The 15,602-nt window shown below is 46.4% G+C and overlaps 1 protein-coding gene and 1 non-coding gene across 14 annotated transcripts in view; both read left to right on the top strand.

Annotated features, from left to right (window-relative positions):
• Nucleotides 1-14,692, top strand: part of Chd4 (chromodomain helicase DNA binding protein 4) — a 32,489-nt gene extending 17,797 nt beyond the window's left edge. For 4 of the 13 annotated variants that reach the window (XM_034511659.2, XM_034511657.2, XM_034511652.2 and 1 more), the window contains exons 26-40: nucleotides 4,062-4,242; nucleotides 4,327-4,413; nucleotides 4,501-4,589; nucleotides 4,704-4,837; nucleotides 5,133-5,277; nucleotides 5,376-5,541; nucleotides 5,794-5,894; nucleotides 5,990-6,155; nucleotides 6,361-6,432; nucleotides 6,700-6,837; nucleotides 7,156-7,264; nucleotides 7,366-7,498; nucleotides 12,791-12,986; nucleotides 13,790-13,953; nucleotides 14,083-14,692. In XM_034511659.2, the coding sequence (XP_034367550.1) occupies nucleotides 4,062-4,242; nucleotides 4,327-4,413; nucleotides 4,501-4,589; nucleotides 4,704-4,837; nucleotides 5,133-5,277; nucleotides 5,376-5,541; nucleotides 5,794-5,894; nucleotides 5,990-6,155; nucleotides 6,361-6,432; nucleotides 6,700-6,837; nucleotides 7,156-7,264; nucleotides 7,366-7,498; nucleotides 12,791-12,986; nucleotides 13,790-13,953; nucleotides 14,083-14,100 (1,899 nt within the window). In that variant the 3' untranslated portion in view covers nucleotides 14,101-14,692. Of the gene's footprint in view, nucleotides 1-4,061; nucleotides 4,414-4,500; nucleotides 4,590-4,703; nucleotides 4,838-5,132; nucleotides 5,278-5,375; nucleotides 5,542-5,793; nucleotides 5,895-5,989; nucleotides 6,156-6,360; nucleotides 6,433-6,699; nucleotides 6,838-7,155; nucleotides 7,265-7,365; nucleotides 7,499-12,790; nucleotides 12,990-13,789; nucleotides 13,954-14,082 lie in introns of all 13 variants that reach the window. The other 9 variants (XM_034511651.2, XM_034511656.2, XM_034511654.2 and 6 more) reach the window with 4 other exon arrangements.
• Nucleotides 5,584-5,719, top strand: LOC117715883 (small Cajal body-specific RNA 11). Its single transcript, XR_004607674.1, has one exon.
• Nucleotides 14,693-15,602: the final 910 nt, after the last annotated feature.

Consider the following 15,602-nt stretch of genomic DNA (forward strand, 5'->3'; position numbering starts at 1 on the left):
GTATTTTATTTTTGAGACAGGGTCTCTTATGTCCCAGGGTGGCCTTGATCTTACTTTGTAGCTGAGAGTAACCTGACTCCATCTATCAAGTGCCATGCCACAGCATGTGCAACTAGGCTGGTCTTCCATGGAGATTGAGCGCAAAGCTGTGTGCATGCTAGGCTAGTGTTCTGTCCAGCCAGCCAAATCACATCCCTACCCCTGTCTAGCAGATCTTGAGTAGCAAGATTGTTGTGTTTTTTGTTTGTTTGTTTGTTTGTTTTTTATTAGTGATTTGCATAATGTTTAATCAGTCCTGCCTGATAAGTCAGCCTTTTGAAGGATCCTAAATCAAACACTAATTAATCAGGCTTTTTCTTTCTTCTTCCTTCTTTGTTTTTGTTTTGTTTTGTTTTTGAGACAGGATCACCCTTTATAGCTCAACCCACTCTTGAACTCATGGCCTTCCTACCTTAGCCTCCCAGGTGTAAGATTACACACATGAACCACAATGTGTCTTTCTGTTTTTTGAGACAGGGTCCCGTATATCCCAGGCTGGTCTGGATCCTCCTGCCTCTACCTCCCGAGTGCCGAGATGACAGGCATATGCCTGGAGGTGTGCAATTGTCAAGTCAAGTTCCTGGGGGGCTGGGGACTGAGCATGGGCGCTGTGCATGCCAAAAGGCTCTGTCTACTGTGCTTTCTCTACAGCTTTTATGGGATGTGGTTTCTGGTCATGGTTTATGTGTGATTGGCTGGGAAATTTTATATAATTGGATAGTAAATTCAACAAAAAACTTGTTAGATCTTATTTCTTACAGTATCAGAGAGTGTTCTGTAGAAGTAATTATCTGGCACAGCCGATGCTGGGGAGAAATCTATGCTAGTGACTATGTTGTCCTGATTCCCGTCTGTAGTCCAGTGTAGTTCTGACCATTTCTATTTTATATTTTATTTTACTATATTTTATTTTATTGGAAACAGCATCTTACTGTGTCGCTCTGGCTTGGAACGTCCGCCTCTACCTCCAAGTGCTGGGATAAATGCACCCGGTAGCACACCTGGGTACTTATTTCTTCTTAGACCTTTTCATCAGGAGGTGGAGTTGCTGGGGCCAAGTGGGTGATCTCCTACTGAGTTACACATGCTAAAGGAATTTTGTTGTTTTGTTTTTTAATTGCTTTTATAATCAACTTTGAAAATGTTTATCATGTGTATCATTATGCATAGTACTGGAATATTGGGGTGCCCAATGTTTTTGGGATAGGGTCTTATGTAGCCCAAGCTAGACTTGGATGACCTTGAACTTCTGACACTTTTGCCTCTGACTCCCAAGTGCTGGGGTCACAGGCATGTTCCATCACACCTGCTTGTACATGGTGTTGGGAATTGAATCCAAGAATTGGTGCACGAGAAGCAAGCACTTTACCAACCAAGCCATGTCCCCAACCCCATGAAAGTTGTTGCCCAGGCTGGCCTTTAACTTCTTTGGATCTTCTTGCCTCAGCCACTATAGTGGCTAAAAGCTTATACTGTTAGGCTTAAAGTTTTAATGTCCAGGTTGTCACACTATGTTGGCCTTCTCTGGCCTGGGATTTATTGTGGAATTCCAGGCTTACCTCAGGCTCAGTTCTTCTCCCTCAACTTCCTTGGGTGCTGAGATTATAGGTGTGTGGTGATCAGTTTAAAAAAGAGAAAAGTTGAGTCCATCATTGTGGCACATGACATTAATCTCAGTATTCAAGAGGTAGAGACAAACAAACAGATCTCTTGAGTTCACACATTCTGGTCTACGTAGGGAGTTCGAGGCTATCCAGAACTTCCTGAGACCTTATCTCAGAAAGGCGACTGGGGAGGTTAGGGAAGCTCACTTTGGCTACCATTTCAGCAGCTCCAGGGAACGGTGGTAGCTTCTGGTGCTAATGGGTAGTAGCCTAGCTTACAGACGGACTGAGGGACTGCTCACAGGGCAGAAAGAGCAAAGCAGACACTGCCTCATGGCTCCTTCACAGGCTGGCTTCAGTGCTGTGACTCCTTCCCAGCAGGTCTGGACTCCATGGGGCTCTGCTGCTTTCCAGTTACTGCACCAGGGACTGGTTAGCCAGGCCAGAGTGCAACACGGTTCAAAACTCAAAGGGAAAAAGACACCTACTTTGTCCTGTCTAGTTCTTTTCTGGAGACAATTGCGGGGTGTGTGTATATGTGTTAAATACCCAGGGTGATGTTGAATTTATGGTGACCTTCCAGCTTCGTCCTTCTAAATGCTTAGATTACAGGTGTGAACCACCATGTATGTGTATCTGTCTGTCTGTATTTGTCTGTTTGTCTGTTAGGGAGTTATATAATAAGTGGTTTGGGAAGTGCAGGCAGGCTAAATACACCTTACCTGAAATGCTCCAATTGTTTCCGATATGGGGGATTTTGGGATTTAGGTATATTTACAAACTCTCTAGTTGAGTAGCCATACATCAGAGATCAGTAGTCTGGACTCCTTTATGTTGACATCCTGTTAAGACATTTGTGTGTAGGGGTGAGGGTGACTTGGAGAGGTGGCTCCAGAGTTCCAGTCCTCTACACCACATGGCAGCAGCTTACAGACATCTGTAGCTCCAGTTCCAGGGAGTCTGATGCCGTCTTCTGGTCTCCTCTGGCACCAGGAGTGACGTGGTGCACAGATGTACATGTAAATAAAGCGAACATAAAATTAAAAAACTAAAAATTTTAAAGGTAGTTAATATTTATAGACATTTCAATTTCTTGTTTTTAGATTGTTTTTTTAAAGTAGAGATCATAGCCTATTCTGTAATTCAGTTGTGTAGGCATTTAGGTTCTTTCTTGAAAATGTGTTGCCGGGCGGTGGTGGCGCACACCTTTAATCCCAGCACTTGCCTGGTCTACAGAGTGAGTTCCAGGACAGCCAGGGCTACACAGAGAAACCCTGTCTCGAAAAAAACCAAAAAAAAAAAAATGTGTTTGTTTAATGTTATTTGAGTGTGAGTACATAGAGGATATAAGACTACAGAGAGTTGATTTTTGCTCCCGTGTAGATCCCAGGATCACACTTGGGTATAAGGCTTGGCAGTGAGCGCCTTTTCTCTCTGAACCACCCATTGCTCTGGCATCTTGGTTGTTTATATTCATGCTGTAAACAGTGGTTTTGCTCTGTCATGATGGACTTGGATTTCGTTTCCTTGAGACAGGCACAATCTCTTGTATTCTGAGATGGCTTTAAATTCATTGTGTAGTTGAAGTTGATCTTGAAGTTCTGATTCTTCTGGCTCTATGTCCCCAGGGCGAGTATTGCAGGCACATGATGCTGTGCATGGTTTTATGCATTGCTAGGGGTCAGACCCAGGGCCTTATGTATGCTAAGCAAGCATCTGCCAACTGAACTGTCCCCAGCCCAGGATTTGTATTTAGTTAATACTTCTGAACTGTCAGTGGGGAAAGAAACTGTAACTTTCTAAGACTTGGAGAGCCAAGCTGGACAGTGGTGGCACGTGGCTCCTAGTGAGTCATAGCCAACCTGGTCCAAAGAGCAAGTTCCAGGGTAGCCTGGATGACAGAGAAATCTTGTCTCTAAAAACTAAAAAAAAAATCAAAAAGAGCCATTGAGATACTTGAATATGTTTCTGTGTGTGTGTATCTGTGTGTAACTTTGTTTTTTTTTTTTTTTTCAAACAGTTGCTAATTTCTTCTGAGGTTAATTAAGACCAGAATGCTTTCTGTCCTAAAGATCTCTTGCAGTGTTTGGGAAACACTGTTTTTGCTTTTTTTTTTTGCTTGCTAAGGCACTAACCTTTTTATTCTGCTGTTTCTGGATGTTGCCAGAAGGAGGGGCTGGAAGCTGCCCGGCTCTGTGCTTTGTCTCCTTCACTCAAGCTGACTAATCCACACTTAACGTTTGAGGAGCCTTGTCTCGTCTGTTAAATTTCTTCCAAGGTTTTAGGTCCAAGCAGGCACATCCAGCATTTACAAATGGAGTCATGCGGAAGAGCTAGCAGATGGGGACTGTGAGGACCAGGGGTAGCTGGGGATGCTGACGTCAGCACCCCTGAGTCCTGGCCCTCCCTCTGTCCCAGGAGGAAGAGGAGGTAGAACGGGAAATCATAAAACAGGAAGAAAGTGTGGATCCTGACTACTGGGAGAAATTGCTGCGGCACCATTATGAGCAGCAGCAAGAAGATCTAGCCCGAAATCTGGGCAAAGGAAAAAGAATCCGTAAACAGGTCAACTACAATGATGGCTCACAGGAGGACCGAGGTGTGTGTGGCCGGCCCCGCCCCCCACCCACGGGCCGTTCCACTAGAGCAGTGGGCCCCGCTCATCTGCCCTCTCTCCCTCCAGATTGGCAGGACGACCAGTCCGACAACCAGTCCGATTACTCAGTGGCCTCAGAGGAAGGTGATGAAGACTTTGACGAACGGTCAGAAGGTGAGAGGGGAGCCATCTTGCCAGTTGTGCAGCTGTTGCATTGTTTGCTGTCCTGTCAGAATCACTCACTCATCTTTCTCTTTACAGCTCCCCGCAGGCCCAGTCGCAAGGGCCTGCGGAATGATAAAGATAAGCCATTACCTCCTCTGCTGGCCCGAGTTGGTGGGAATATTGAAGTAAGTACAGTATGATCCTAGTGTGGGACAGAGGAGGCCTGAGATTGCCAGACAGTTGGTCTTTGGTGAGGAGAGACTTGCTTCCTCTTCTCTTACGATGTTTTTTTCCCTTAGGTACTTGGTTTTAATGCTCGTCAGCGAAAAGCATTTCTTAATGCAATTATGCGATATGGAATGCCACCTCAGGATGCTTTTACCACTCAGTGGCTTGTGAGAGATCTTCGAGGCAAGTCAGAGAAAGAATTTAAGTAAGTCTAAGGCTGAGCATACTAGTTGGAGCCAGGGCTTATACTGTGTGTGTTGTCTGCAGACCTAGCCCATGTTGTAAAGGAAGGGGTGTTGTTAGCTGCAGTTGGCAGGTGAAGCTGTTGCTCCTGGCAGCTGTGTTGCTGGCTTCCCTGAAGAGACCTTGGGCTGTAGTGTGGATCTGGAGATGAACATTCCAGGGCATCGTAGGCCTTCCCTTGAGGAGCAGCCATGTTAATGGCCAGAAGCAGTGTCTAATGGCCTCTCTGCTTACCTCTGCTCTCTCCTTTTCTGCAGGGCTTATGTGTCACTCTTCATGCGACATTTGTGTGAGCCTGGGGCAGATGGGGCTGAAACTTTTGCTGATGGCGTCCCCCGAGAGGGCCTGTCTCGTCAACATGTTCTTACTAGGATTGGTGTCATGTCTCTGATTCGAAAGAAGGTGAGCCCCAAGCCTGTTTTCACTTTTGAAGTTGAGAAATTGAGGGCCCAGGAACTGTAGCTGGCAGTGAGTCCTGACCTTCTCACACCTTGCTGTAGGTTCAGGAGTTTGAGCATGTGAATGGGCGCTGGAGCATGCCTGAACTGGCTGAAGTAGAGGAGAACAAAAAAATGTCTCAGCCAAGTTCACCCTCTCCAAAGACTCCTACGCCCTCCACACCAGGGGACACACAGCCCAACACTCCTGCGCCTGCGCCGCCTGCTGGTACGTCTGCTGTCATGTCATTTCTGTCCTTTTCAAAAAATCTTGTCCTGTGCCTTTTACTGCTACCCTGTGCTCAGTCTTAACAGGGTCGTCTGGCAGGACACACAGTGATTTACCTCTCAGTTTAGGAGGGCTGTCCTGAGAATAGGGCTGACTCTTAAAGGCACGAGAGGACAGTCTAGGAGACAAACAGAGCATGACGTTACCTCTGACCTAGGGCCTTCCTAATTGGTTGTCTTTATTGGTCTGCAGAGGATGGGGTAAAAATAGAGGAAAATAATAGCCTTAAAGAAGAAGAGAGCACAGAAGGAGAAAAGGAAGTTAAATCAACAGCCCCTGAGGTGACTGTGGAGGTAAGAGACAGGGTGACCGGATGCCATGCTAGCACAGCAGATGTCTCTGAGATTCAGGCCCATTTGCTTCACCTCTGTCTTCTGTTCCTTTGTAGTGTGCACAGCCCTCCGCCCCTGCCCCTGCCCCTGCCCCAGCCCCAGCCCCTGCCCCTGCCCCTGAGGATGACAAGGCTCCTGCTGAGCCTCCTGAGGGGGAAGAAAAAGTGGAAAAGGCAGAGGCGAAGGAGAGAACAGAAGAGCCTATGGAGACGGAGCCCAAGGGTAAGTGGGAGCGACTGCGGCTGCTCTGTGCTTCTGCACTTGACTGGGCTTTGAATCAGCAGGAGGAAGTGACACACCTTGGACCCTTGCCTGTAAATTATCCTCAGCCTCTGACATCTTTGAAACTCTTATTCGGAGCAGTGGTGAGGGGGCCAGAGCGTAGCTCTCTGTCATTAGGGTGTTCTCAGTGCCTTCTTTTCTCCAGGTACTACTGAGGTGGAAAAAGTGGAGGAGAAGTCTGCAGTAGACCTGACCCCAATTGTGGTGGAAGACAAAGGTTGGTGTGTAGGAAAGCTGGTTGTTGTTTGAACTCAAACCAGAAGCAAACACATAGCCCACGTCCACCTCATTATCTATTACTGTAAACATTTTATTCCAAGATAAGTGACTTTCCAAATTTAGTTGGTAGGGAGCTGGCTGGTGACATCTTGTCCTGTTCTGGGAGACTGAGTGTGGAGGTGGACAGAGCAGGCAGTGCTATGGCCAGGGGCCACAGTGCTGGGTTTCAGATGGAGCTGATGTTTTTCTTTGGTGTATTCTGTAGAAGAGAAGAAAGAGGAAGAAGAGAAAAAGGAGGTGATGCTTCAGAATGGAGAAACTCCCAAGGATCTTAGCGATGAGAAGCAGAAGAAGAACATCAAACAGCGTTTCATGTTCAACATTGCAGATGGTGGTTTTACTGGTGCGTAATGAGGGTCCTGAGGGGAGGTTGGGTTTATTGCCAGAAATTGGGTCATAGTGGGAACTTGGCGTAGATTGTTTGTCCTTCTGGGTTCTGTGGTACAGAGCTAGATCTGGACCATACTGAGATGGAGGGGGGGGTGCCTTTGGTGCTTTCGAGATAGGGTCTCACTGTAGCCGTGGCTAGCCTGGGACTCAGCATATAAACTGAGCTGTGCACTGCCTTACTGCACACTTAACTTTCTTTTTTTTAATTTAAATTCTCCCAGATGATTGTCTTCCTTTCCACTTTCTAACCTTCCTCTAAATCCCTCCTCAGAGCTGCACTCCCTTTGGCAGAATGAGGAACGGGCAGCCACAGTCACCAAGAAGACTTACGAGATCTGGCACCGCCGCCATGACTACTGGCTGCTGGCCGGCATTATAAAGTATCCTTGTCTGAGTTGAGTCTGGGGTCTGCATGTAGGGATTTGAAGGTTTAAGTCTGAGGCTCTTGTTCCTTTGTTTTTCCTGAGCTCTTTATCCATAGCCACGGCTATGCCCGGTGGCAGGACATCCAGAATGACCCACGGTATGCCATCCTCAATGAGCCTTTCAAGGGGGAAATGAATCGTGGCAATTTTCTAGAGATCAAGAATAAATTTCTAGCTCGAAGATTCAAGGTGAGCAGAATGGGACAGATGTGACCCTCAGGTGGATCTGAAGGTCTCTGCAGAAAGAAGGTTCTGTAAAACAGGGTCCATTTATTTAGCCACACTTGCACCCCCACCCCCCAAAGATACTTATTTTTATTTTATACATATGAATGTTTTGCTTTCATGTGTATCTGTCCACTTTATCTGTGCCTGATGCCCGAAGAGGTCAGACGACTTACAGAAGGCTGTGAGCTGCCCTGTGCATGCTGGTAACTGAACCTGGTTTCTGTAGGAGCAGCTAGTGCTCTTAGCCATCCTTCCAGCCCTGTAGTTTGTCGTTTTGGATTCACAGTTTGCTTCCAAGTTGACTGGATATAGAGATCAGGGTAGATTGACGTGGAGGGGAGTCAGACAGGCAGATTCTGAGTTTGGGGCTAACCTAGTCTACATAATGAGCTTTATTCAGGCCAACCAAGGCTACATAGACCCTGTCTCAAACAGAAAAACAACAAAAGCAAGATAAGGGTTGAATTTATGGGCTATGCAACAGTTGTAGCTGTACCTAGTGAGTGACAGACTAGGTCAGTGGATTTGATGGTAAACTCTGTAGGTTGGGGTATTTAGCAAAATTAGGGAGGGATTGAACTGGATCCCTGAGGAGGTGGGCTGTGAGTGGCTAGAGTCCTTTTTTTTTTTTTTTTTTTTTTTTTCTGGGTCATGGTATTCGTCGGGAAGGCTGGGTGCAGGAGGAGATACCCAGTGAAGCCTGTTCTCAGCATTCCACAGAGACAGCCTCATGCAAGTACCCAGCAGCTAATGAGTATGCCCTGTATGTAGGTATCAAGTAGGATACCATGGAAACAGGTCTCCTAAGCTGGTGTATTTGGGCGTAGAAGGAAATGTAGACTGGTAAATGTGCACCTTTAGGTGTTAGTGCACTACGCACCGAGTAGCACAAGGACATAAGAACAGATGTTGGTGTTCGCATGGTATTTTTCAGCATCTAGTTTCAAGTGGATAGCATTGTGTGTGTAGGGGAGCAGGCTACTAAATGTCCCAGGGACATGCAGGGCAGCTGGGGATAGCTAGCGCATGAAAGACTTTAGAGATCATCACTGGGTATGAGCACAGGGCTATAGGAAAGATTGGTGCTGAGTAGTGATGGGAGGGGTTAAGAGCTAGAGACCAGTAGGCATGTGCCAGAAACAGGAGTGTGGATTCTACTTTAGTTCATAGACAGCCATTGGAGGTTTTTTGAAAAGGCCAAGGGAAATGAAAACATTGACAAGATTACAATTAACATTTTGTTGTGAGATATTAAGGGCCTGACCTGTGACACTATAGAGACAGAAGGTTAAAGATAAGAAAACACCAAAGGATTTCTGTGCTTGGTGATTTACTGTGGGGTTAACGAAACATTTCTGTTAGAGAGCAGAGAGTTAGTAAGTCAGTAATGTTTACATGGCCTCTGTTGCAAATCCACAGCTGTTGTTGAGCAGTGGGAACAGGGAGAATGCAGCAATAGTTCCAGCAAAACTTGTTCGCAGATGTGACTTTCATGTAATTATAAAAAAAAAAAGCATGTATGAATCTTATTTTTACATTTCCCATAGCCATTTATCTGTAACATAAAACTTAATTCTTAGCTCTTGGGCTATACCAAAACTGGCCGTGAGCAAGATTTAATCCCTAGATCAGACAGTTCACCAACTCTTGAGTTCTGAGTTTGATGACAAAAGTAACTGACGTCTTCATGTGCTCATGTGAGAGAGCACGGAGAAGCCTATAGAAAAGGTAAGTTTAGTTTCAGGAAAGTTGCTTGGTGTTTGTCAGAAAATAATTAATACCTCTTCAACTACCTTTTGTCTGCCAGTGGGGGTCTAAAACCCTCGGTGTGTGTGAGGTGCTGCCTGGTACTGTGGACATCTATTGAGAAAGTGTTAAAAAAAAAAAAAAAAACAGCAGTATTTAGGTATGGTGTCACATGCCTGCCGCCAGCACTTGGGAATTTGAAGTGGAGATGTAAGTGCAGGGCCAGGGTAGACACTTAAAAGGTATGGTGTCACATGCCTGCCACCAGCACTTGGGAATTTGAAGTGGGGATGTAAGTGCAGGGCTAGGGTAGACAACTTAAAAGACCCGCAGCAACACAGGCCTGACATCTCAGTATTTGGATTGTGAAGTGGATCAGGAGTTTAATGTCTTCCTTAGCTAAATTGAAGCTAGCCTGGGCTATATAGTAGAATCTGCTTCTAACAACCCTTCCTAAAAGCCAAGGCTTAACCTGTGGAATGCTCCTAACTTGGCAGGGGAAGTGAATCAATGAGAGAAACACAGCATATAGATTAGAAGTAGATGTCTGGGCATAAATTAGTACATTCTGACTGACTACAAGCTGATGAAAACAGGCCTGTTGCTGGGCGGTGGTGGCGCATGCCTTTAATCCCAGCACTTGGGAGGCAGAGGCAGGCGGATTTCTTAGTTCGAGGCCAGCCTGGTCTACAGAGTGAGTTCCAGGACAGCCAGGGCTATACAGAGAAACCCTGTCTGGAAAAAAACAAACAAACAAACAAACAAAAAAAACCAGGCCTGTTCACAGTGGGTCTATGAAAGAACTGTTGGGAACAATATGTTGGTAGCCTATGCCTGTGACTCTAGTGCTTCGGGGACTGCCTTAAAAACAAAACAACAAGCTGGAGAGACAGCTCAGAGGTTGGGAGAACTGACCGCTCTTCCAGAGGACCCAGGTTCAATTCTCAGCATCCACATGGCAGTTCATAACTAATTCCGGGATCTGATACACATGTAGGCAAAACACCAATGCATGCATGCATGCATACGTACATACATACATATTTAAAAACAAAACAACAATTAAAAATCCTGCTTGGCAGTAACAACAAAATAAAATATAAGCCTGAGTAACTATATATCTTAGTTCCACCACACTAGCCTGGGCCTTGAATTTGATCCTCAGTATTGAGGGAAAGAACCTTCAAACAATGGGTAACTTTTGAACTAAGTATAACATTCTTAGGTAAAGGTAGCATGGTCTACATAGTGAGTTCCTGGATAGCCAGGGCTATCTAAAGAGACCCTATCTTGAAGAATTAAAAAATCCTGCCTCACCATGGCAGTGGTGCAAACGCCTTTAATCCCAGCATTTGGGAAGCAGAGGCAGGCGGATTTCTGAGTTCGAGGCCAGCCTGGTCTACAGAGTGAGTTCCAGGACAGCCAGGACTACACAGAGAAACCCTGTCTTGAAAAAACAAAAAAAAACCCAACCAACCAAACAAACAAGAAAGTCCTGCCTCTTGGAATATATTTCAGAAATGTGCATGTAAAACAACAGCCTTCAAGAATGTAGGACTGCCTTTAGGAAGAGAGACTTGTTCAAGACAGAACAGTCTAATAAACAGAAACAGAACATATTTGTTGGGATTGAAACCAGGGACTTTCTGTGTTTGTGTGTCAACCTGTGCTCTACCACTGAGCTGTGCTCCAACTTAATAGAAGTAGTAACAGTGGGGCTGGAGTGCTGGCTCAGCAGTTAAGAGCACCGAGTGCTCTTCCAGAGGCCCTGAGTTCAGTTCCCAGCAACCACATGGTGGCTCACAACCATCTGTAATGAGATCGGATGCCCTCTTCTGGTGTGTCTGAAGATAGATACAGTGTATTCATATAAATAAAAATAAATAAATCCTAATTTAAAAAAAAGAAGTAGTAACAGTGAAATAAAAAAAAAAAGAAGTAGTAACAGTGAAATTATGTGTTTGTTTATGAGAGACAGGATCTATTACGTAGTAGCTCAGGCTGGCCTCTAGCTTGCAATTTTCTTGCCTCAGTGTGCTGAGAAACTATCTTTGCAAAATCAAAGAGCCTGGGCTGGAGATATATAGTTCAGTTGGTACGGTGCTGTCTAGGAGGCACAAAGCCAGACCCCCACAAAGAAGCATGATGCATGCCTGTAATGTTAGAACATAGTGTTAGAGGCAGGAAGAACAGGAATTTAAACTTGTTACTTCACCAGGACTGTGAGTTCAAGGCCAGGGCTGAGTTTTTGACACTGCATTTTATTTATTTGTTTTTTTAAAGATTCCTTTGTCCATAGGCTAGGTTACTGTGTCACTGTTTAAAAACTGGGTGTGGTGGTGCTCGCCTGAGTCCTAGCACTTGGGAGGCAGAGGCAGAGGCAGAAGCAGACAGATCTCTGTTAGTTCAAGGCTAGTCTGGTATGCAGATAAGTTTCAGGACAGCTCTGTTACACAGAGAAACCCTGTCTCAAAAAAAAAAAAAAAAAAGAAAAAAAAAAAAAACAAAACAAAAACAAATGATTTTGCCTTTAATCCCAGCAGTTGGAAAAGTGGATTTTAGCCAGTTTGAGGCCAGCCTGGTCTACAAGTGAGTTTCAGGCTACCCAGAGCTACGGACTCAGATCCTGCCTCAAATAACAACTATTTTTGGTAGTGGTGGTGGTGGGTTTTGCTTGCAGCCCCAGCTGTTCCCAGGTATTTGAGAGTCAAACCTGTCACTCCCATGGTTTTGAAGAGCAGAAGAAGTACCTAGTATGTGATTCAGACATGGTCATGAGTATAATGTGACTCTGTTCTGTAAAAGATGTCAACATATCTCTAGCAGGACCTATGGCTTTCCTTCTTTATAGCTGTGAGTCTGAAGCTTGGGCTGCATGTTCCTGTGCCAGAGGTCCGAGGACAGCTTGTGGTAGTTGGTCTTTCACCATGTGGTTCTGGGCATCAAATGCAGGTCTTTAGGCTTTCCTTCACGGCCTTTACTCTCTGAGCCATCTTGCCAGTCCATGATCCCCCACCCCCACCCCCAGACAGGGTTTCTCTATGTAGCCCAGGCTGTATCCTGGAACTCACTCTATAGACCAGGCTGCCCTCACTTAGAAATCCACCTACCTCTGCCTCCTGCCTCCCAAGTGCTGGGATTAAAGGCGTGTGCCACCACTGCCCAGTAGCCAGTCCATGATTTTAATTCTATATAACTTATAACTTGCATGTTTTCTAAGTTGAGTTCTTATGATTTCTCTGAGAATCTAAAAAGCGTGGACCTCCAGGGGCGGGCGAGACGCTCAGTGGTTAAGAGCACTAGCTGCTCTTCCAGAGGTCCTGGGCACTCATACGTAAAGTACAATGTTAAAAATGCTGGACTGTTGAACTTTGTGGCTGAGGAACAGTGCTGAGGAGCTGCAACTTCTTTACCGGTTCTTGCTAGCTGGAGGGAGATAAGCTGAGAGGCCCATCAGTGAGAAGGTGGCCATTAGTCCAACCTCTTGTCTTCTCTCTCCCTGTGCAGCTCTTAGAACAAGCCCTGGTGATCGAGGAACAGCTTCGCAGGGCAGCTTACCTGAACATGTCAGAGGACCCTTCTCACCCGTCTATGGCCCTCAACACTCGCTTTGCTGAGGTGGAGTGTCTGGCAGAAAGCCACCAGCACCTGTCCAAGGAGTCGATGGCAGGAAACAAGCCAGCTAATGCAGTCTTACACAAAGGTCGCCAGTGGCTCCCCTGCCTCCTGCTCCTCTAGCCTCCCTCTCCACTCTCCCCTCCCCAGCATCCATAAACTGTTTCCAGACTGTTTCCGAGCCCGTCTGGAACCTTAGAATGTGAGCTGAGGGCCTTTGCTTCGCAGGCAATCAAAGGACAGCACTTTTCTCTCTGAACTTTAAGTCTATTGACGTGTGAACATAACGTTATGAGGGGTGGAGGGTGGAATGAGAAAAGGTGGGTGTCAGAGGTAGTGGGGATGTAAAAAGGCGGGAATGCGAAGAGGAGCTTGTAGCACCTGAGCTGCTCAAGTGGAGGAGCCCAAGGCCTTTGGTTTGATTCCCATGCTGAGAATAAAAACTAGAAGCAAAGCTCTGCCGGCATCTGCTGGGAGGTGCTGGGGGAGGGAGGGAGGGAAGCTCCGACTATGTTCATGCTTGGCTACAAAGTAAGTTTGGAGCCACCTTTAAAAAAAAAAAAAGAAAAGAAAAGAAAAGAAATGGAGACAATAGCAAGGAGGAATGATGGACTAAAGAGTTTGGTGGCTCTAAGAATCAGCATCAGCCAGCGGTGGTGGCCTGCGCTTAGAGTCCCAGAGAGACAGGGCAGGACTGTTACCTGAGCTCAGAAGTCCCAGGCCAGCCTGGACAACATGCAGAGACTAGAATGGGAGGAATAGCTGTGTGGGCGGGCCAGGTCAGGGAGTGTGAAGCATAGCCCATGTGTGCTGGCGTGGCCGTCAGCCCTGCAGGCCAGAGCTGTGCCCTTGACTACCACAGCTCACGATCTCTTCCTTTTACCTCTGCAGTCTTGAAACAGCTGGAAGAGCTGTTGAGTGACATGAAAGCTGATGTGACACGGCTCCCGGCCACCATTGCCCGGATCCCCCCAGTTGCTGTGAGGTTACAGATGTCAGAGCGGAACATTCTCAGCCGCCTGGCAAACAGGGCACCAGAACCTCCCCCACAGCAGGTAGGATGTTTTAGTTGCAACTCTTCCCACAAACCCACTGGAACTTGTTCTTTGCTAATGTCACCTCCCTGGACGGTAGGGATACTTCAGCCCCAAGCCCTGACTGTCTTTCACCGTCCTTCCCTGTAGGTAGCCCAGCAGCAGTGAAGACCCAGAGTGATGATCACCTCCACCACTGAGCAGTGACCTTCCTCACTTTCTCTTGCCCCGGCTGCCCCTGGGGGCCAGAGAGACCCTTGCCTTCCTTCTGCCCATCTTCTGAGTTGTAAAGGAACAGCCCTGTGCACTAGGGGCAGGGAGGGAGGGAGAGGCAATGGTGCCCTTCCTGCTGGAGAGACACGCAGCAGTAGCACAGCGCCACGTGCAAGGAGCTGGCCGGCTGGCTGCCTTCTGGACCTTGGCTTCTCCCCACCCCCACCGTGGGCCTGTTACAAACTGTTGTGGGTTCTGCCAGGCTTGAAGAAAATGATCTGAATTTCTTCCTCTTTTTGGTTTTATTTTGTTGGTTTACTTTGTGTTTTCTCCTTTTGGGGGGGTATTCAGAGTGGGCCGGGCCCCTGGGCGAGACACAGCTACCTCTGTTGGCATCTTTTTAATACCAGGAACCCAGCGGCTCCAGCCACTGAGCAGCTAAATAAAGTTGGAAAAAAAAAAAAAAAAAAGAAAAAGAACCAAAAGCATAAAAAACCACAGCAAATTTCTTGATGAGAACTGAAAATAAAAGTTTCCTTGTATTTTAGTGATCTGGTTCTGTGTGGGTGAGTGTGGGCTCTAGGTACCCCAGGAACTGGTTTATCCCTGAAGACTGCTGCCTGTGCTCCTGATAGGATGACAAGCTGGGAGAACAGGCTCTGACCTATGCTTTCCCAGAGCCCTCCTGCAGGAAGTAGTCACTTGCCCGGTAGAGATGTGAAAACACTGGGCAAGCGTTCTATCCTAGAAACCATGGAAACATTTTCTACACACACACATGCAAGGCTACACACACACATTATAAGTATATAAATTTTTTGAGACCAGGGTCTACCTAAGTAAGTACTGCCTGCCCCTGCCTTTCAAGTGTGGAAAATAAGGATGTGTTACCATACCCCAGTAATTTTTCTTAGTGATTCACCTATCCTTAGTTTATTATTATTTATTACTGTTGTTTCGAGACAGGGTTTCTTTGTGTAGTCCTGGGTCCAGGAAGTCCAGGCTGCCCTCAAACTCAAAGAGATCCGATTGCCTCTGCTTCCAGAGGGCTGGGATTAGAGCAAACTACCACTCCATATATATATATGTATATATATATATATATATATATATATATGTATATATATATATATACTATTACGTTTATTAACTGTGCACGTGGAGGTCAAAGAGCAGCTTAGAGTTTGTTGCTGACGCCCACCATATGGGCGGGTCCTGTACTCAAAGCTCAGTTCGGCAGGCTTGGAGGCAAGCGCGTTTATCCGCTAAGTCATCTTCCAAGCCTGTGAAGTACTGCTTTGAAGGAAGGCCGAGTACGTTTTCCTAAATGAAAAGGGCTGGAAGGGAGAGTTACCTTTAAGGAAAGCGGCTCTAATAAAAACTTTGGGAACAGGAGAGCGGAGGCGTGGGACCCCGCGATCTAGAGGGCTAAGGCAGTTCGCAGGGTTCCAGGGGAA

Source organism: Arvicanthis niloticus, chromosome 9 (genome assembly GCF_011762505.2).
Source record: "Arvicanthis niloticus isolate mArvNil1 chromosome 9, mArvNil1.pat.X, whole genome shotgun sequence".
NCBI lineage: Eukaryota > Metazoa > Chordata > Mammalia > Rodentia > Muridae > Arvicanthis > Arvicanthis niloticus.